Source organism: Lissotriton helveticus, chromosome 8, assembly GCF_964261635.1.
Source record: "Lissotriton helveticus chromosome 8, aLisHel1.1, whole genome shotgun sequence".
Lineage (NCBI taxonomy): Eukaryota > Metazoa > Chordata > Amphibia > Caudata > Salamandridae > Lissotriton > Lissotriton helveticus.
Genome location: NC_136069.1, coordinates 1,702,965,908 through 1,702,988,339, shown reverse-complemented (window position 1 = coordinate 1,702,988,339; position 22,432 = coordinate 1,702,965,908). Strand labels below are relative to the sequence as shown.

General features: G+C 45.6%; 1 protein-coding gene across 1 annotated transcript in view; it reads left to right on the top strand.

Annotated features, from left to right (window-relative positions):
- Positions 1 to 12,780: 12,780 nt before the first annotated feature.
- Positions 12,781 to 22,432, top strand: part of LOC144773637 (pepsin A-like) — a 31,492-nt gene continuing 21,840 nt past the window's right edge. Inside the window, exon 1 of the mRNA XM_078658784.1 lies at positions 12,781 to 12,922. Within this exon, the coding sequence (XP_078514910.1) occupies positions 12,870 to 12,922 (53 nt within the window). The 5' untranslated portion in view covers positions 12,781 to 12,869. The remainder of the gene's footprint in view (positions 12,923 to 22,432) is intronic.

Here is a 22,432-nt window from a genome sequence, read left to right as displayed (position 1 = left end):
CATGTGGAGAGAGAGTACGGGTAGAATGGATGCAAATGGTTGTTGGATTGAATTGTCAGAGCATCAGAGATGGTTGTTACCCGATGCGTATGTGCTTGCAGTAGTTACAATGGCTCATGGAATTGCTCACATCAGTGTGAAAGGGATTTGTAAGTTGTTGGCTGCAGTATGGCAGAATGCAGGAATTCCTAAGTGTGCAGAGAATGTGGTCAAGAATTGCATGGTGTGTCTGAAACACAATCCTGGTAGGGGAACCCCAACTCCAGCTGGTCATTTTGCACCTCCTACGTATCCGTTCGAGGTTTTGCAGCTAGATTTCATCCACATGGAGAGGTGCAACAATTTAAAATACGTGCTTGTTGTTGTTTGTGCCTTCTCAAGATGGGTGGAAGCCTGCCCCCTAAAAGACAACACTGCCTTATCCACAGCTAAAGCCCTTGTGAAAGAGTTCTTCCCCCGATTCGGAATGCCTAGAATGGTCTGGAGTGACAATGGGAGTGAATTTGTGGGTCGTGTGATGAAGAGAATATGTGAAGGGCTAGGCATTCAGCAAAAGTTCCACGCTGCAAATCACCCCCAATCAGCTGGATTAGTAGAATGCTACAATGGCACTTTAAAACTTAAACTGGCCAAAATCCAAGCGAGCTCTGGTCTTAAATGGCCTGACGCTCTACCCTTAGCACTCCTATCCACCAGAATGACTGTGCATTCGCGAGTGGGACTTAGTCCCTATGAGATCGTATTCGGCCGCCCGGCCAACATATGGGGAGTGCCAAGGCCCACTAAGTTCAGTGAAATAGAACACCCTGTTTTACTTGATTATTTGTACGAATTGACGGCTAAATTGCGTGTTTTGCATCAACAGGTCCATGACACCCTGCCTCCGGTCTCTGAGACTCCAGGTCACCCCATCGACCCTGGAACCTGGGCTCTCGTGAAAAATTTTCAGTGAACCAAGAACGACCAGCCCAGGTGGACCGGACCGCACCTCGTCCTTCTTTCCACGAGATCAGCTGTTCGAGTGGAAGGGAAGAAGCACTGGATCCACGGAGTCCACTGCAAGAGGGTACCTTTACCCCTGCCGCACGACCAGTGGGTCCAGAAGGGTGTCGCCGACTCAGAGACTGAAACTGTGCCACGTTTTCTGCCTTTCAGTGATGCACGAGTAAAAGGAACACTTACTGAACAAGAGAGTGATAACATTTTGCAACCAGCTGTATCACCATCAGTTCGATTGGACACTACAGAACCTGAACTCCTTTTCCAAGATAATACAATACCAGGAAAACAACGGTATAATCTGAGGCCGAGAAATACGAACTAATAAAAGTTTTTTTTCCTCCAAGTACTATTTTTGAAAGCGCAGCTCTCCCATCTGAGAAACTTGCTTATTTTTGCTTTTCGAACCGCCATCCGTGTTCCGCTGCTAAGGCCGCGATTGCCCAAAGTCTTTGAGGTGCAGCTGACGACATTAGGTCGACAGTTCTGGTTGGTCCAATGGAGTTGCCCTAGACTGACAGAAGCATTCCTTAGCAGAAACAACCTCCCATCGCGGGCAGCACTTTAGAGAGGATGGAGTTTTTCGAGATGGAGAGACCTGCCAAAACGAACTTTAAAGCCAAGATACGTAAAATATTGACAAAGAAAAGCTTTTTGATTTTGTGCATTTTCATGTTATTCAGTGTGATGATATTTTTAATAAGTTATGTTTTATTCTCTTTTCGAGTAACATTTGCACCCACTACATCGCCTATACCTCCTCCTTCCACTGTTTCCTCACATTCTTTTCAACCCCTTCCTGAACATGAATCCGCTAGGAGATTAGAGTTTATTAATAACTCCTTTGTTCAGATTTTGCACCAACACCAACTTGTAATGAACACGACTAACTGTTGGGTGTGTGGTCTTATGCCTCACACAACGGATAAAGGTATCCCTTATCTGGTCCTGCCTTTCAGCCACAATGGTTCTATGTGGGCATACAGAACCATGTTCATATATGCACATGAAGTCTACCCCCTACGTTCTGTAACAGACAATCCTAAGAATAGTGCTCTAGTTAAGGGTATAGTAGATATGATAAAGGAAGACATTTCTTATGAGACTATCCCGAGAGATGAGACACTAGTATACGTAGGATGGAACGTGACCGGATATGGAGCTACTCTGAGAGAGAAACAGCAAGGTAAGAGATCTTCCCCGATTTGGATTGTACCCCATCAGGGTCACCTGTGTCTGCAAGGTAATGGCAAGAATCCCAGAGCTCAGTTAGGGAAGAGTATCTGCAGTAAAACGTATGTTTTTGTAGCCCAGACTTCCACTTCGTTTTTAGCAGCTAAGGGTACCTATTTCATCTGCCATGACAGAGCCTATACATGGTTGCCCCCTGACTTTTCAAGCACATGTTTTGTTTCGTTCCTGCTGCCACCCACCTACACAGCGGCGGCAGATTACCACAAGACAAGGTTAGTTAGAGGTGTCTTCAGCGAAGAAGACACTGCAGGACAAGAATTTGGGGACTTCGTAAAGGGTTTTCTGCCGTTCTGGGGACCCATGGTTAACAGCAGGAACATAAGGCAATTGACAAGGGTGGTTGAGTCCACCGTGATTGAAACTGCTGGTGCCCTTAGTAACTTGACTGCTGAGCTCCAGTCGGATCGTCTTATGACCCTTCAGAACAGGGTCGCATTAGATGTCTTACTTGCAGACCGAGGTGGGGTATGTAGATTGATCCAATCGAATTGCTGTGTTTTCATCCCAGATAACGCTCCAACAGTGTACCAGGCCATCTCTAAACTGCATAAGATTTCCGAATCTATTCATGTGGATAAAGGAGATTGGTCTTTAATGGGATGGTTTTGGGAACTGATATCCGCCTGGGGATGGAAAATTCTGATGGTCATTGGGATGGTCTTAGCCATTCTTTTCCTGTTCTGTCTGTGCGTGCAGTGTGCTCCTGCAATATGTGGCCTCTGTGCTACATCATGTGTAAGGAAACCTGTATCAAGAGACGAGCTAAGTACTAGAATGATGTTACAGCAACATCTCAATGACTTTAGGAATATAGACCTGGACTCAGATTAGCATGAGATTAGGTTAAATTGCCTATGTAAGGGCAAAAGGAGGGTTTGTAGTTCTGAAAATTCTGGGCTCGTGAATAAAACTTCGTCGTAGCATGACGATTTTTATATCAAAAGACCGAAAATGGCTAGTACACTATGTACAAGCATTTTCGTCATATTCGAGTGACGATTTCACCTCGAAATCGTCATTTTCGTCTTGAACCCTTGGCTTCTATTTTGTGTACAGCAGCCATTTTGTGAGTTGCCCTGACATAGGCTTATAATACAGCTAAATTCGATATCAAAGGACACGTACACCTTGATTGACTTTTCTCTGACCTGGGCAAGCTGAAACCTTTGCCTCAGGCCGAACCTGTTTGGTCAGTTCCTCTCCCAGTGGCCGAACAAGATAGCATCAAGGCACAACAGGCCATAAACCCTTTTCATCGCACACACACCCTGCCGAATCTTGCTCACACCTGTCCCTGCTCTTTTCTCTCTCACTTGCTTTATGATGCGGAGGTGCCCGTTTTTATTGGGGGTCCACCGGTATCTGATGGAAATGCTGGGCCTTGCCGGGTAATTTGTTGTGGGCTGGACAAACTAAAATGTGGGCTTGTCATCATGACTCTGCTTTTTCTTTGTAATGGGAACATGTGAATGGTATACTAAAATTCGAAGAATGTTTGCCTAAAGCACAATATTTTGTATAAAAAGAGAAGCCTGACTTTGTAAGATTGAGCAGTCTCCTGAGAATATACATCCCGTGCTGTTGTACTTCTAGGACGCCTGTTACCTTGGTTGCAGCCAATAAAATCGATCCTTGACTTCACCTAGAAGACTCTGAGTTTCTGTGGTCTAAATCAGGAAAGTACTCCAGGTCTTTGGGTGTGTTCCCTGACACCACTGGGTTACCGGTTCGGTACCGGTTCTGAAAAACCCAGTACCTCAATATAAAGGATGTCTGCCATAGGTTGGGCAAATCGGGCCAATGGAGCAATCATGAAGAATCGTGCCCCTTAATTCCGTGGTCAGAATTGGTTAAATCCTACAGGAGGTACAAACTTGCTCTTATCAAGGAATGGTCTTTCTTAGGACATTTGACAGCCGAATTAAAAAAAATCAAGGACAAGTACATCATAGAATCCTTCCTGGATGACATTCAGCCAATCCTGACTAGGAAATTATATGAACACTTTAGGTTTGGGACCCTACCGCTCAGTGCCTTTTACAACAAATGGTCTAAAACTTTGAGGGTGCCCTGCCTGTAATTGTAAGGAAGAGTCAGAGCTGCATGTTTTTTTTTCTGTCCTAGTTATAAATTAGATAGACAGCGCTGGCTCATCCAACGCTGCAGGAATTTAGGTTCTGTGCACTGTATAGAGGCATTTCGAATTATAAAGTACGACACTCAGACCCCCATTGTCTTCGCTGTATCTCTTTTTTTAACTTCGATGTGACGTACGCTTTGGATGTTCTTAAACCTGCCATCATGCCCCTAGGAATCTGAGGGGCAGATTTACAATAACTGGTGCATCCCTACATATCAGGAGGGATGCACCAGTTATTGTGCTCCGCGGCTCCTCCGCCATGGATGCGCCGCATTTACAATGCGGAGCACCATCGGGCAAAAATGGACAGATGCGTGACGCATCTGTGCCGTAAAGGCGGCACATTGCTGTAGTCGCATCGCAAGCGCGACACAGCACCAGCAATGCTCTGGTGGGCCCTATCTGTACAATACTGTGTCAATCCTTACGTCTGCTTCAAGCAGGCGCAGGGTTTTGACGCAGCATGGGCTTAAAAGTGACTGAGTGAAATCTTGTAGATTTCACTCAGCCACTTTTAGGAGGCGTTCCTGCACTGGAATGCCCCCCCCCCATGCAGGAACGCCTACTTCTGGCGCAGGGCTTTACATTGTGACGCATCTCCCAGATGCGTCACGTTGTAAATACCCCGCACATGGTGCCTCTTTTGCGCCGCCGCTGCGTCACAAAAAGTGACGCAACTGCGTCGTAAAAGAGGCGCAAGGGGCTTATAAATCTGCCCCAGTGTGTTTATATTTGCTTAATACTTTTGTACCAATTCCTTCTTTGAAAAAAAAAAAAAAAGGGTTTTAATGATAATACTGTGTGATCAAATACGTTTTTAATTGTGACTACATTTTAACTCAAAAACTTTGTTCGTAGTGATTTCCTGGTAGTTTAATTCGGAAGGGTTAAAATACGATTTGTTCGGACTTATCTCCTCGTAAATTCTAAGATGCACTTTATTGTTGTCAAATTTGTCAAACTGTATAGTCATTTACTTGGTCACTTTTTAGCATACACAGTTTTATGTGAACACATTTTTAAATCTATGTACTATCTATGGTTCATTTGGGTACATACCCTTATCGGAGCACATTTTTTGTCTATGTACTTTTATGGTCCAAGTGACCAAAATAAGGATATATATATGGATGGATGGATGGTATTTGGAAGAAGGGAGTGTAGGCAAACCACACTGCGAGCAGTAGAGGCAGCACTGCTGCTTGAGGCACGCCATAATTGCATTAGAGACCGCGCCGCCTGCAAACCGGTAGCCTGTCAGCCAACTTCCTCAAACTCCCCGCCTGGGCACTAGCTCATGACGTCAGGCTATGTCACTCAGAGCTGCGCAGCGCAGCCGCCAGAATGTCACAATTATAGGATACATTGTGATTACTAGAAGTGGTGAGCTCCGCTGTGCAGGGAGCGCCCCAAGCCTGTGGCGCAGGGTGCACAGCTGAGCTCTGTCACAACACAAAGGGGCATATTATCAAGCCTGGGCGATAAAATTATCGCCGCTTTATCGGCCTTGAAAGCAGCGAAAATGGGCTTGATAATATGCTCTACGGAATTCCAGTCGAAGCTCATGTTAGTTGTGAAAACATCTAACAAGGGCTTCGTTGGAATTACATAGAGCATATTATCAAGCCCATTATCGCCGCTTTATCGGCCGTTTTCGGCCGATAAAGCGGCGATAATTTTATCGCCCAGGCTTGATAATATGCCCCACAGTTTGTAGTGCTACACAGTGAGAGCTGAGACAGATGCATATGTGTGACTGTTAGAACTGGCTATTTCTGGTAGGCTAAGGCTGACGCCAAAGCCAGGCAGAAACCACCATTCTAGTCAGAGTGAGGGAGTCACACGCCAAGATAACCCCTGCTCACCCCCTTGGTAGCTTGGCACGAGCAGTGAGGCTAAACTCGGAGGCAATGTGTAAAGCATTTGCGCAAGCACACAACAGCAACAACATACTAGGCACACCACAAAAGAGACTCCACACAAGGTTATATAAAAATAACTTCTGTATTGTCAAAACATCAGATAGAAATCACACATGTACATTGTGCCAACTGGCACGGGCAATATTCATAAGGGATTATTTACAAGACAGGGCCACATGGGCCACTGTCAGCATCAAAACTTTTAGAAATAGAAATACTGTCAGAAATTAGAATAAAAGGATATAAAATCACTGTAGCACAAAATAACAGTTATAACTCACAACCAGTAACTACTGGTAAAGGTAGGTACACACTACGCAATACTAATAACCATAGGCCTAGATCACGCATGGACACATAACCTCTCTAGTATAAACTATACTAGGCAAAACACAACCACCTAAGAATAAAATACATTTAGGGGTAGAAGCAAGAACACATTACACATGATGCATCAAGAACACATTCAGCGGTGTAGGGAAAAAGGTAAACACATGATGCATAAAACATTCAGAGGTGTAAGGAAAGAAAGAACACATGATGCATCAAAAACATTCAGAGGTGCCAGGAAGGAAAACACAACTCAATAGCGCAAAGACACATGATGCCTAAAACATTCAGAGGTGCAAGGAAAAACCACACAATTGCGCCAAAACCTACATAAGCCACAACCTGTGGCAGTCCCTAGGCCAACTGGCCTTGTTGGGGCTAGAACGCCCTGTGTCTCAATGTCAGGGGCCTAAACGGTGCAGGTGCCCACTACTTGCTGGGCACCTGGGAACATCCCAAGACCTAAACGGTGCAGCTGCCCACTAATTGCTGGGCAGCTAGGAATCATCAGAAACTGTGACAGGGCCCTCACTGACCCTTAGGCGCAAACTGCGCCCACTGCTGGAGCCACACAGGCTCTGTCACTAAACACTGCGCAGAACGTTGGAGCCACAGAGGCTCTGGGACTACCCATAGTCAAATGCTGGAGCCACACAGGCTCCAAAACAAAATATGCTCCATGGAGCCCTCAGGCTCTCAAAACAACTGTGCTCCCTAGAGCCTCCGTGGCTCTAAACACAAAATGGCCCTCGAGCCTCGCTGGGCTCGTAAATCAGATATGCCCTCTAGAGCCTCCGTGGCTCCAAACACAATAATATGGGCAGGGAGCCTCTCAACACAAAGGGCGCCTTGAGCCTTCTGTGGCTCGGGAAACAGATGCGGCGCCGTAAGCTGGAGTCCCCCCCGGGGACTCCCACAGACAAAGGTGCTCTTCGAGCCTCTCGGGGCTCTCAGCAATAATGCGGCCACCGTCAGAGTCCCTCACGGGGGACTCGATCACAAGCAATGCCCCAGAGCCAAGACGCCCGAACTCACCAGCTTCCTTGTGCGGCGTCGGTGGCTCCTGGGGCGGCTCTCCTCCGTGCGGGGGCGGTACTCGAGCGGGGCTCCCTCCAGGACACGGGAGCCCCGCTGCACCTCGGCTCCTCTCTGCTGCGCTGGTGGCCCCGATCACGGGCCCTGTAATCAATCAATCAATCAATCAGGAGTTTGTTAAAGCGCGACAACTAACCCGTAAGGGTCTCAAGGCGCTAGGGGTGGGGGGGTTGGGGGGTGCAGGTTCCAATCCATCAAGGAGGGGGTCTGTCGAAGAGCCAGGTTTTGAGGTTTCTTGCGAAGATGGGGAGCGATGTTGTCTGTCTGAGGTGGAGCGGAAGGGCGTTCCATGCTTTGGCCGCGAGGAAGGAGAAGGAGGGTATCTCCGGTCTCCCTCGGCATTCGGGAGACCGGAAAAGCGGAAAATGCCTTCTCTTCACGAGGAGCACGGGCGATCCACCAATCAATGCCCAGCTCCGCAGGCGAGCCCCCAGTGACACCGGAACTGCAGCCACTCACAGCGCGGCTTTCCAGATGAAGCGACCGCCCGGGAACCAATCCCAGCGCGGCGTTGTTGAGGGGGCTCGTTGCTTCTGACCAATCAGGGCTCTGCTCCTTCGGTTTCTCGGCGATTTCATGCCCCGGGCAGCGGCGGTGAATTGGAAGCAAATGCCGGGTGGGCACCGGCTTCTTAAACAAGAATCAACAATAAATCGAGGTGGGCACTCGATAGGCTCCTAAATCCTGGGCAAATGCCGGGTGGGCACCCGACAAAGCTCTCCCCAGCGCTAGAACCACATAAGGCGCTAAGGGCAAAGATAAAGCGCTCCTAAGCGCTACGGACAGCATACAAGCGCTTCCAGGCGCTAGAACAGCAAAATAAGGCGCTCCCAGCGCTAAAGGCAGAGATAAAGCGCCACCAGGCGCTAGGGGTGAAAGCAAAGCACTCCCAGTGCTAGGGACAAGTAAAGGTCCACAAGTCCAGTAAGGTCCTTAAGCAAAGTGAAGCCAAGGGGACCCAGTAAAAGGTCTCCAGAGTCCAGGACATCAGCAGTCCATCAGGTGTCCAGGGGTGGGCAGGGCCCAGGGATTCCCCTGGGCCCAAGCAGCAGCACGTCCCTGGTAGGATTCAAGTCAGAAACAAGAACATTTTGGAAGGGGACAAAGCCCCTTCTTATACACAGAAAAGTCTTTGAAGTCTTTGTGCAGGCAGTGTGAGAACCAGCTAGAACTGGTTATAGGGAAGTCCTTTCAGTATCAGGAACAGAGGTGACAGTCGCCCAGCGGGGAGGTGGAGCCAGCATTGTGGCAGGCAGGCACAGCCTCATTCACTCCCAGGTGCTATCTCCTCCCACTTTCCTGGCAGCAGATGCTGCCTTTCATCCACGGGCTGACTCAGACAACCTCCTGGGGGCTCTGCAGCCCCTGTCACCCTCAAACCAGACAGTCAATCCACAAGCAGGCCCAGGCACTCTGGGCCAGGCTCACCAGCCAATCACACGCCAGGCACAAATTACACAAATATGCCAACTTCTCAAAGTGGCACTTCTAGACTAGACAAAATCATGCCGCATACACCATTACGCAGCATTCAATCTCACGAGTTCGCACATATCAAACTCGACCCTGCACTCCCCACACATCAGGAACTACCATGGACATACATATTCCCCATTCATTCCTATGGGAGGGCAGGTCACTCACCACACATACACAGAGAGCACACGCATTTTACACTGTACCAGAGTGAAAAAGTGCGCAGAGGCCTAAAATCACCAACACCAGGTTCCAGCAAGAGGCTAGGAAAAAGCAAAAAAAAAGGTTCGGGGTGAACCTGCCAAAAAGGGCCAGGTCCAACAGTGACAATGCATTTCAGTGCGGTGATGCGGAGCACCACAATGAAATGAGTTAGTCTGACGTCTAATACTTGGCAGGACTGCCTAGTAAACAGCATGAGAGCAATGCAGGGATTGGCGGGAGAGAGTGAGTTGAACGCTCCAAAGGAGACTAAGGGAGATGTGCAATATTCATCCTGGCTCCTTAACAGTGCTCGGTTAAGAAGACTAAACTGCGCACGTCGGGTTGGCCACTGTAAAAGACCTGTCCAACCCGGCATCCGCATTTAATATAATGCTTGCTACCTGAGGCTTCCAATCAGTAGTTTTGGTCACACCGTGCCTAGCACAGAACACATGAGCAATACAACGAGGGCTGAACTGGGTCACGCATTTCGAATGACTTTAAAACATCAATTGATGTTTAATATTAATGGTACTGCATGTGACGCTCATAACAGGGGTGTGGGGCAACGTCTTTTTGCCCCAAGCAGGAGCCGCCCCTGGACGACAGTAACAGTGGTGATGGGGTAATAGTTCCCCTAATCCCCACATTTTTAATACTAAGTAATGTGCCCAATGAATAAATGCAATCTAGGATGCTGCATTGGTTTTTAAACTCGCTATTTGCGTACCCACCCCACTAAAAAATTGGAAGAGCCTCCCTGTCTTCAGGTGTAGGCCCGCTCTCCATCACACTGGCTTTTTGGAGAGCAAGGGCTGTCCTATGATGTTGCATGACACCTGGTGGTGTGTGAGGACAGACCGTTCCATTTTTTGGTATGCCCAGCACTCCTATTACCTCGCGCAATGAGGGACACTGTATCTTAACTGAATATAATTCTCGGGTAGCTAAATTATGTGTTTACTGTGAGTGTTCATACCATGCTCACATGGGCTGTGATTGTTCATGCCAGGCTCACATGGGCTGTGAGTGTTCATGCCAGGCTCACATGGGCTGTGAGTGTTCATGCCATGCTTGCATGGGATGAGAGTGTTCATGCCATGCTCATATGGGCTGTGAGTGTTCATGCCATGCTAACAAGGGCTGTGACTGTTCATGCCATGCTAACATGGGCTGTGACTGTTCATGCCATCCTCACATGGGCTGTGAGTGTTCATGCCATCCTCACATGGGCTGTGAGTGTTCATGCCATCCTCACATGGGCTGTGAGTGTTCATGCCATCCTCACATGGGCTGTGACTGTTCATGCCATCCTCACATGGCCTGAGAGTGTTCATGCCATCCTCACATGAGCTGTGAGTGTTCATACCATGCACACTTGGTCTGTGAGTGTTCATGCTATCCTCAGATGGGCTGTGAGTGTTCATGCCATCCTCACATGGGCTGTGAGTGTTCATGCCATCCTCACATGGGCTGAGAGTATTCATGCCATCCTCACATGAGCTGTGAGTGTTCATGCCATGATCTCATGGGCTGTGAGTGTTCATGCCATCCTCACATGGGCTGTGAGTGTTCATGCAATTCTCACATGGGCAGTCAGTCTTGATGCCATTTTTGCATGGGCATACAGTCTTCACCAGCGGGACCCGACCGACTGCTTAGGTTGAACTGACTTTGTCTCGCCTGACAGATTGCCGGCTGAGTAGTAGCAGAAAACGCTCGGTGCCTTGATGCCTAACTAGCTCAGAATCAAAGTACTCTCAAAACAGAGGATTCGTAAGTAACATTTCCACAACACTCACAGCACACTTTAGGGTGTATGCTGATATTATTCACCTAGTGACTTCCCTTTTTGTGAGTCATATACACCACTCTGGTCCTGAAGAAAGCCTTATGAACCAACCGAAAGGCTGAAACTAGTAGACCCTCTTTTTATTTGAGATACTGAGGTACATAGTAAAGCCTCAAGGATATCCCTCCATGATGTTTTTAACACTTGTCCTAGGGCCCAGCAATTAAAACTTTTATAAGGGATATACCTAGAGACATGTTTAACCCATAACCGCACTTCACTTAGCACTTCACTTTCTATATCACAAACAACCTGCTCCGCTGTAATTCAGGCGTTGTAGCACAGCTGGATTGTACTAGGCAATTCGGCTGGGCCCCGATGATGAAGCATGCCACCTACCAGGTAAGTGGGTGAGGGGTTTTCTATAAACTACCTGAAGTTGTTTGCGCTCAAACCTCGAAGAGTTTCTCCAGTCAAGAGCATAGACTGCATAACTTCATTGAAGGGCTTGTCCAATTGTGTTTACAAACATATAGTCTTCATGCCAAGCTCTCATGGGCTGAGAGTGAATGGGTGAGTGAGTGCATGGGTAGAAAAATGATGGACTACATGGAGTTACGGGTGAATGAATGGATTAATGATTGGATGGATGAGTAGTTGAGTTAATGTTTTTATGGCAAGGCAGTGGATCAGTGCATCTACGGCCACTGTCTCATTAATGGCATTGTTGCCTCTTGCTCATGGATGCACCTGCGGATTGATCCATCTATGCGCCCAGCTACTAACCTATTCATCCATCTGCATTCATCCACTCACATGGCTCCTTCTTCAAAGAGAATACACCCTTCCAGTGTGGCAATGCCCTTCCAGGCACACCTAATTGCTCCTAACCCCTCCGTATCTGCCAATGAGTTCTAAAAACATTTGTTCTGGTGAGACTGTTTCTGTTGCTCCCGTGAACTCACTGTGGTTCTCCCAAGCACTCACAGTTGTGTGGCTTGCAGTACCTGAAAATGAAGCACAAGTATTAACATTACAAAAGCACCTAATGATTCCATATTAATGCCTGCAAATGAACACATCCTCCTTGAAACCTCCTTGGCTCCTCTTCTGTCACAGAGAGAGCCCTATGGGGTTGGGACAAGATGCTGGACTTGAACACAAGCTCTGAGGTTTGTGAAATGCATGAGTATTCACTTGTGAGATAGTCTAACTCTTAGCCACAGAAGGCTTCTTGGAAGTCGCCTGTGCGTCTGACTGTTGCACCACACACACTGGCTAAATGTGTCCTTATTTCAAGGTCCTGGCAGTATCCAGAGGGCACGTGCACCACCACTCTCCCACAGGTATGTACATTTCCAGAAATCGCAGCACACACTGCATCTAATCTGTAAACATGATATGATGTCCACAAAGGCCTGTGTGCATTATTAGACATTATAGAGATCTAATGAGATTATAAGTCTCGGTATAGCTTCTCTCTTTGGTGTTGGATAAGAGCCCCTGGTTTATCTCACACACGCAGTCCTTGTCTGCACGTGAAGGTTGTCCAAGGGACTCCTTCTGTGGTATATAAGGAGCTCCTTCACCTGGGATTTTCACAACTGACTCCAGAGTCTGAGTTCTGCCTGGGATACTGTGGACCAAAAAGGAAACCATGAAGTGGCTGATGCTCCTGGGGCTGGTGGCCCTCTCTGAGTGCCTGGTCAAGTGAGTATTTCCTATGAGTGCGTGAGTGAGCTGTAGGGTCATGAGATGGGAGCTTAGTCAAAGCCTAAGTGCCTGGTCAAGTGAGTTTTTGCTATGAATCCCTCAGAGTGCTGTAGGCTCATGAGATGGGAGCTTAGATATAGCCTTGTGGACCTGTTATACTAAACCATAAAGTCTAGAGGAGTCTCTGTTCTTAAATAAACCAATAGCAAAGAGACACTGTTTTATTATAAACCATGAAGCCTAGAGGAGTCTCTGGTCGTCATGAACCGAGAGCACAGGCACATAGTATTATTCTAAACCATAACGTCTTGAGGACTCTCTGTTCTTCATGGACTAAGAGCAAAGACACACTGCTTTATTCTAAACCATAAAGTCTAGAGGAGTCTCTGTTCTTCATTATCTAAGAGCAAAGACAGACTGCATTATTCTAACCCATAAAGTCTAGAGGAGTCCCTGGTCTTCATGACCTAAGTGCAAAGACACACTGCTTTATTCTAACCCATAAAGTCTAGAGGAGACTCTGTTCTTCATTACCTAAGAGCAAAGACACACTGCTTTATTCTAACCCATAAAGTCTAGAGGAGACTCTGTTCTTCATGAACTAAGTGCAAAGACACACTGCTTTATTCTGAACCATAAAATCTAGAGGAGTCTCTGTTCTTCATGACCTAAGAGCAAAGACACACTGCTTTATTCTAAACCATAAAGTCTAGAGGAGTCCCTGGTCTTCATTAAGTGACAGTACAGACACACTGCTTTATTCTATACCATAAAGTCTAGAGGAGTCTCTGTTCTTCATGAACTAAGTGCAAAGACACACTGCTTTATTCTATACCATAAAGTCTAGAGGAGTCCCTGGTCTTCATTAAGTGACAGTACAGACACACTGCTTTATTCTATACCATAAAGTCTAGAGGAGTCTCTGTTCTTCATGAACTAAGTGCAAAGACACACTGCTTTATTCTATACCATAAAGTCTAGAGGAGTCCCTGGTCTTCATTAAGTGACAGTACAGACACACTGCTTTATTCTAAACCATAAAGTCTAGAGGAGTCTCTGTTCTTCATGAACTAAGTGCAAAGACACACTGCTTTATTCTAAACCATAACGTCTAGAGGAGTCTCTGTTCTTCATGAACTAAGTGCAAAGACACACTGCTTTATTCTAAACCATAACGTCTAGAGGAGTCTCTGTTCTTCATGAACTAAGTGCAAAGACACACTGCTTTATTCTATACCATAAAATATAGAGGAGTCTCTGTTCCTCATGACCTAAGTGCAAAGACACACTGCTTTATTCTAACCCATAAAGTCTAGAGGAGTCTCTGTTCTTCATGAACTAAGTGCAAAGACACGCTGCTTTATTCTATACCATAAAGTCTAGAGGAGTCTCTGTTCTTCATGAACTAAGAGCAAATACACACTGCTTTATTCTGAACCATAAAGTCTAGAGGAGTCCCTGGTCTTCATTAAGTGACAGTACAGACACACTGCTTTATTCTAAACCATAAAGTCTAGAGGAGTCTCTGATCTTCATGAAGTGAGAGCACAGACACACTGCTTTATTCTAACCCATAAAGTCTAGAGGAGTCTCTGTTCTTCATGACCTAAGAGCAAAGACACACTGCTTTATTCTATACCATAAAGTCTAGAGGAGTCTCTGTTCTTCATGAACTAAGAGCAAAGACACACTGCTTTATTCTATACCATAAAGTCTAGAGGAGTCTCTGTTCTTCATGAACTAAGAGCAAAGACACACTGCTTTATTCTATACCATAAAGTCTAGAGGAGTCCCTGTTCTTCATGAACTAAGAGCAAAGACACACTGCTTTATTCTGAACCATAAAGTCTAGAGGAGTCCCTGTTCTTCATGAACTAAGAGCAAAGACACACTGCTTTATTCTGAACCATAAAGTCTAGAGGAGTCTCTGTTCTTCATGAACTAAGAGCAAAGACACACTGCTTTATTCTATACCATAAAGTCTAGAGGAGTCTCTGTTCTTCATGAACTAAGAGCAAAGACACACTGCTTTATTCTAAACCATAAAGTCTAGAGGAGTCTCTGTTCTTCATAAACTAAGAGCAAAGACACACTGCTTTATTCTATACCATAAAGTCTAGAGGAGTCTCTGTTCTTCATGAACTAAGAGCAAAGACACACTGCTTTATTCTAAACCATAAAGTCTAGAGGAGTCTCTGATCTTCATGAAGTGAGAGCACAGACACACTGCTTTATTCTATACCATAAAGTCTAGAGGAGTCTCTGTTCTTCATGAACTAAGAGCAAAGACACACTGCTTTATTCTAAACCATAAAGTCTAGAGGAGTCTCTGTTCTTCATGAACTAAGAGCAAAGGCACACTGCTTTATTCTAAACCATGAAGTCTAAAGGAGTCTCTGTTCTTCATGAACTAAGAGCAAAGACACACTGCTTTATTCTAAACCATAAAGTCTAGAGGAGTCTCTGATCTTCATGAAGTGAGAGCACAGACACACTGCTTTATTCTATACCATAAAGTCTAGAGGAGTCCCTGTTCTTCATGAACTAAGAGCAAAGACACACTGCTTTATTCTATACCATAAAGTCTAGAGGAGTCTCTGGTTTGCACTTCCTTTGCATATTGCTGTTGGGAGATCATTTTGAACTAGAGGGTATAAAATGTGTTCCAAAGTACTAATTAATGTTGTTTTTGCTAAACATTTCACTAAATATTAGACCCTTATTTTTGGGAGATTCTTGGATTACATCTTAGATTTATTGTAAAGATACCGCAATCACACAACATAAGGTTTAGCTAACAATGTCTTACTCCTGGCTGAATTTAAACTTTGAAAAACGGTCACTTGCCGCTTCATGTAGCTTCCTTCATTTGTAAATCCTCTTTCTTCTTTAAATAGGCTGTTATGGGCTTGCAAATTATTGCACTCTGTTTATTCTAGCAAATTGAAGATAAAAGATGGAAGCAAAAAGCTAAAAAATAGCTCTGATCATCTGCACGTAGTCTAAGCAGTGAACACGTAGGGCCATATTATCAAGAACGGCGATAGCATGATCGCCGCTAAAGCGGCAATAAGGGGCATGATAATATGCGAAGGTAAACTGAGACCACAAATCCAAGTTTAGACCTGAGGTCTAAGTTTAGACCTAAAGTCCAACTGTACTAGTAGTAAAGTTCTAGTTTTGGACTAAGTTCAGACCAAAAGTCTACCCTAGACCAAAAGTATAACTTTACTAGTAGGGAAGTTAGACTTTAGATCTAAATTAGACTTTTGGTCTAAGTTTACCTTTTGTGAATCAGGCCAGAGATGTTCTCGATAAAACCGTACCAATCCCACATTACAGCATGTGTCTCTTTTCTCGCCCTGGGCTCAACCCTAGCCATTAACGTATTCTCTTTAGGACAGTAACCGGTGCTGCCACTGCAGCCTCCATGCAGCACTCAGGACCCTCATGAATTAACATTAAGCCCCTACCTAGGCAGGTGGTGGCGGGGTTTTATAGGCGGCCATGTCCAAGTGCAGAGTTGTCTTAAGTGCAACCCTCTGCCAGGCCAGTGCCAGGGCTGAGGTGTAGATGGAGCTGTCTCTGGTGGGCATGGCATGGATAAGGGTTCTTGTTTACCTTCTTCCACTATCAGGCAGGAATACCTAGCAAATGCCAGCCATGCATCTGGTGATCTCCCACAGATGTGTGGAGTTACCTGGCCCACAGCATCCACATGTAGACAAGAGGAATGCTGGCCTCCATGTGGGTGTTGTTGGTCTTGCGGAGCTTCAATACCGAACTGGTGTTTGTAGCCGATATTGGAAGGAGAGGGGTGCATTTGGAAAGGGGGGCATCCATATTCACCTGTCCTCTGGAGGGTGTGGGTAGAGGGTCCTATCAGTGAGTGTGTCCACCTGGCAAGAACGTCCACAGACCACACATTGTTTGTCTGTGCATAAGGGGCCAGCCTTCTTGTGCTGCCGGCTACTCGATATCTAATGATGGACTACCTGACACTGACGCGGCAAGCCCCTGAAAGTCTCTTCACAACATCTCAAAGGAGTTTTCATCTGGAATTGGAGCCAGTATTGCACCAATTCACTGAAGGGGTGACCACCGTTTTCATCTGGTCATTCCTCAGCACCATCACTTCTCTCCTCACTGTCTTGTACTTTGTTCATCCATTTTGGCTCTCAGGTGTGCCATTCGATGATCCTTCTCCTGTTTTTCTGGCCACTTGGCCTTCAGCGCCAAGTCTGATGTGCAGTGGGCCTGGGCTGCTCTCCCTAAGTCATCATTCAAGGCTAGTCACTCTCTCTCGCACTTTAATCCCCTCTGGGAACCCTGTTATGAGTTTCCTGAGCAGTGTCCACCCAGGGGCTATCGAAGTGCCCCGGGGCCAGGTACTATCAGGGCACAAAAATTCAGATGAGGACTGGCACCAAAGCCATCCGCAGAGCAGCCCCCTCCACCCCACCGCCCCCACGCTGTCTGCACCCTTCAGCATGGGGAGATCAGAAGAAGCCCCCCACCCCCACCCTTTCACTCACCTGGGGCAAATGGAATAATGCCCTGTAATGTGGGCCACCTGCATCAAGCAAAGAGTATATGTGTGCAGATCTGGACCTAATATTTCCTACAAGCGGGAGTAGAGCTACAAAAAACGATTGAGTATTACTGGGTCTGCATGTTATTCCTCATTCCTGTGGGAAAAGCTTGTAGTCTCCTTTGTCTCACAGGAAAAATTACCGGGGTGTTAATTCTGACCCCGGAATCTGCCCGTGTAGATAACAGTGTGAAAGATCCCTGGGTGGGAATGCCTTAGTGGAACATTGGAACCATCAATGCCACTCACTCACTGACACAAGGTCAGCAGAACGTGTGTTATTGTTATAGAATCATTCATCTTTAATCTTTGTGAAGCCCTACTCTCCTGGAAGGAATTTAAGATCAGCAGGAGCTCTTCTGGCTTGCATTCCTGCTGTAAAAGGAGCACATAACCGGGGAAGCTCCCTCAGACTTTTAGCATCTAAGATGTGGAATCCCTTTCCCTCTCTCCTAGACCGGGAAGAACTGAATCATCATTTTGTAAAAACTTAAAAACCAGGGGCCATATTATCAAGACCGGCGATAACATTATTGCCACTTTAGCGGCAGGAAACTGCCTCTAAAGCGGCGATAATGGGCTTGATAATATGTCCTTGTGAATTCCCATACCAGCCCGGGTTCTGGTGTGAAGGACATTAAACCTGGGCTTCTATGGGAATTCACAAGGGCATTTTATCAAACCCCTTATCGACCCTTTAGCAGCAGTTTCCTTCCGCTAAAACGGCGATAATGTTATCGCCGTTCTTGATAATATGGCCCTCAATTATTTAGTATTAAGAATTCCTGCCAGGGTTTCCCTTCGGTTTCCATTGTACTTTTCATACATGTTTTCAATAGGGGAGGCATAAAGAGATGGAGGACAGGACAAGCAGGAACGAGAGCTACTGCTTGCAGCTAAGTACATCTAATCAGAGCTCCCCTGCCTCTCACATTAGAGGGGTACAAGAATGAAATGGTGGGGATCCATTATCATGCATTAATATCCAGGTACTGGATGGAGTCCGCTCCCCTTGTACCTGTGGTAATCCTCTGCCAAACGGAGACCGATACAGACGCCTGCTGTTCTTCCCCCAAGTGATCGCTATCGATGCACTTTTTCCCTGATTTGTCCACCGGCTGGTGAATAAATCTGCATTTATTGCCAAGATACCCCTCTTGAGAAATACCAACAAGGGTGTCGGCTGACACCCCACCCCCAGAGGCTACGGAAGAAGCCTCCATACCTACAAAATTACCAGGTTGTCCTACCTTTCTGTCCTGATGAAGACCCGATACGGTTGCTAATAAGCCTGCACCATCTACTAGGATCGAAACGTCGACTTTATACTATCAATCCGTCCATACTGAATCTCAGCAGATTAAATGAATAATCGTGTTGCTTGAGATTACTGATGTCAAAAGATGGAGTGATGTTATATTATGTGTCTATATGTTATTGTGTCACTGCATAGTCATATGATCACTTATCACTATCACTCACCTTAGCACTTCACCCTAACTGTAATTTCAGTTATTGTTTTTGGACAGCCAATTTTTTAACTTGGATTAACTCGTGCAAATTTACAAAAAATAAGAATACCCTTGCAAAAATCACAATTGTGGTGTGTGTTCTTCCTTCCCTTTACAAATGTCGGATACAGCTTTCCATGATTAATAATGTGAAATGCACTAAAAATATCTAGCAGAGTTTAACATAACAAAGAAATTGTCTTGAATTCCGACAGAACCATTGTTTTTGTTTGAACCCCTTGTACCAATAGCAGAATGGTATTTGAAGGCCATTTGGTGGGAGATGCAGAGCTCGCGATCTGTATCATGATGATGTCTGATATTTTCGAGTGTTTTTTTTTTTTTTTTTTACTTTAGGGCATATTTACAATAGAATGTCAGAGCACAGAGTAAAGCTAAAATTGCAGGAAGGTGTCCCTTCCTGGACATTAGCAACTAGAATTGCGATTTGAAACTTCCATGTGTGCTGAATTATGCAGCACACTTAAAAGTTGCAAATCGTCATCTTTAGGTCGAGCATTCACAACCCCTTGTATATACTTTATTATATACTTATCTGTGTATGTTCTTTGTGGGTTCTGGAGATCAGCCCTAGGACTTGTCTGCTTCCACTTAGGAACTTTTTTTTCTGTTCAGCTGCCTCTATTTAACTGTCTTGATAGAAAACGACCAGTAGATGTCAGTAAAATACCAGAATTGCTTTCTGCTGATAGACTTTCTTTTTTTAATTTTTCTGGCATTTGCCTCTATTTAACTTATTTGATAGAAATTGACCAGCAGAGGTTAGGAAAATACCAGAATCACAGTCCATAGAAATTGTCTGCCATGAGCACCCGTGGACAATATTATTGGTTTCAAATCTTCTATTTTCAGTGATATGACCCCCAAAGGCCTTGTTTTTTTATTAAAAACTGAGGTTGGACTATATAATTTCCTGCTGAGAGGCAATATTTCTCTCCATGTGTTCCCATACCTGGCGTGTCATGCAGTTTGATGCTTACTTTTCCTCCATGTTAATGAACAGTAGATGTTTCAGCACCCAGGCTAATGGGCTGCAAAGCTAAATACATATAAGGTCCCAAAGGCGAGAACGATTGAATTGCAAATGCTTGTTTAAGTGATTGTTTATGTGCAGGAAGAGACATGTTCCGGCACATAAACAATCATTCATGGCAATTTGCTGTTTCTAAGTGTGCTGCAGAATGCAGCACACAGAAAAACAGCAAAAATGAGGAAATATTAATAATTTCTCCTTGTTTTGCCATGTTAAGACCAGGTTATTTTTGGTCTTGATTTTGGCACTGCCCCATATTTACACCACTCTTGTAAATATGGGGCAGCTTTAAAATCAAAGGGTGTTGCGGCGGAGTGCCCACCACAACACCCATTGCCCTCCCCTTTCATGCTAAGTATAGCCTGAAAGGGTGCCTTATTTACGAGACAGCGTTAAGTTACGTTGATTGGTTTAACATCGCCTTGTAAATATTTTGAAGGGTTTATTGCCGCAGGAACATCACAAAAAGTGACATTCCTGTGGCGATAGGGGCTTGTACATATGACCCTTGGTTTTATTCAGTAATTGCACAGAATAGAAAACCACAGATTGGCACGCACAGGAACAGCACAAAGGTAAGGACCACATGCTCTTCTGGAAATATCTGGCACACTAAAATCTCTGGCTGACAAAGGCAGGAAGGCAGTCTTGATTTTGTTCGACCTGTCTGCCGCATTTGATACCAACTCACACAGCATTCTCCTTGCAAGGCTATAGTCCAGTGGCATCTCAAACACTGTACTGGCCTGGAATAGATCTATTCTTACCAATCGTAGGCAAGCAGTGGCTCTTGGAACATTCCTCTCTGCCATACTTCACATCACATAAGGTGTACCACAGGGCACATATCTCAGCACGCTGTTATTCAACATATACATGGCCCATTCATGGATATTGAAGTAATGACCTGCGCAGAAGACACACAATTTATCTAATCCCTGGACAAAGACTCCACCAACGCAGAACTCAATTTCAAACTATGTCTAACTGAGGTCATCCAGTGGATGAAGGGTAGGCCTGGGCGGTGAACCTCGCTCCGTTCGTGGAGTTTGAGGAGTTTTCTGCACCCTGCGGTGCTCGCGGTGTGCGCAAAACTGCGCTTGACGATGTGCAGCAAAGTTTTTTCCCTGCTCGCAATCGCGAATAGTAAGTTTGCGATCACGAACTGTAAGTATGCGAGTGCAAGATGCCGCTTGGGTAGAATTTCTACCCGAGCTGCAGAAATACCAGCACAAACTGAAGTTTGCACTGCACTCAGCCACTGACGGAACTTTGCTGTTTTTTTTTGTAACTTCGAGGAGTTCTGCGTAGCAAAATTCAGTGAACTACGCCCAGGCCAGCCATTTCATGTGCAATACAGACAAAACCGAGATCTTCCTGATAGGAAAGGACAATATCTTCTAGCAAAGTGTGTGGTGGCCGGAAATACTGTTGAAGTAGCAAAAAACTTGGGAGTGCAATTTAACACCTCACTCTCCTTCCGACCACACATCTTGACGGTGGCAGGTAGTTTTTTTAATATAATCAAGACACTAGAAAAATTCTTCGATTTCATCCCTCTTTCTGCAAGGAAGACCGTTGCGGTAGCACTGATCCTTTCGCGTCTAGATTAACGTAACAGCCTCCTAGCGGGAGCAAATAAACAATACTGAAGAGACAACAGGTAGTAAAACACGCGGCGGCTCACCTAGTCCTGAAATTACCACGTAGGTCCTCCTCATCAGCAGCTCTTAAAACCCTCCATTGGCTTCCACTGCATAAGAGAATCTTATTCAAGATACTCTTAATCACCTTCAGAGCATCCTTAAATCTGGCCCAATGTACCTCTCAGCTAGATGTGCCCCCTACACCAAGGCCAAGACTCTCAGATCCTCATCGGCAAACCGCCTCAAACCCCCCTGCTTTAGGTATAAAACTAAGGGAGGAAAAACTGTAGCCTCATTAGGAACTAAAGTCTGTAATCTCATACCAAAACACCTGAGGTTGTTGAAAACAGAAACACAGTTTAGGAAGGCGCTGAAAACTTGGATTTTTGGACCTTCAGTCGAATTCTGCCTATCCCTTATATAGAGTCCCCCCCTGTTCCTTCTTGACTTTGTGCCGCCCAGTGCCAGGATACTCCTTCCGGAGTGACAGCCCACGCTTTATAAATGTATAAAATAAAATCAAATCAAATAAAGCTACACAATAAACCATAAACATAAATTATAGTAAACCAATGTTGTAGGCCACTGTGTACCGCCTCTGGCAGTCTCAGCAAACCCCATGTGCAATAAGATGACAGCTAGCACAGCACATGTGCCGAATAGAGTGAGAATACAGAGCTGTGAAAGAATAATAAACAAACAATA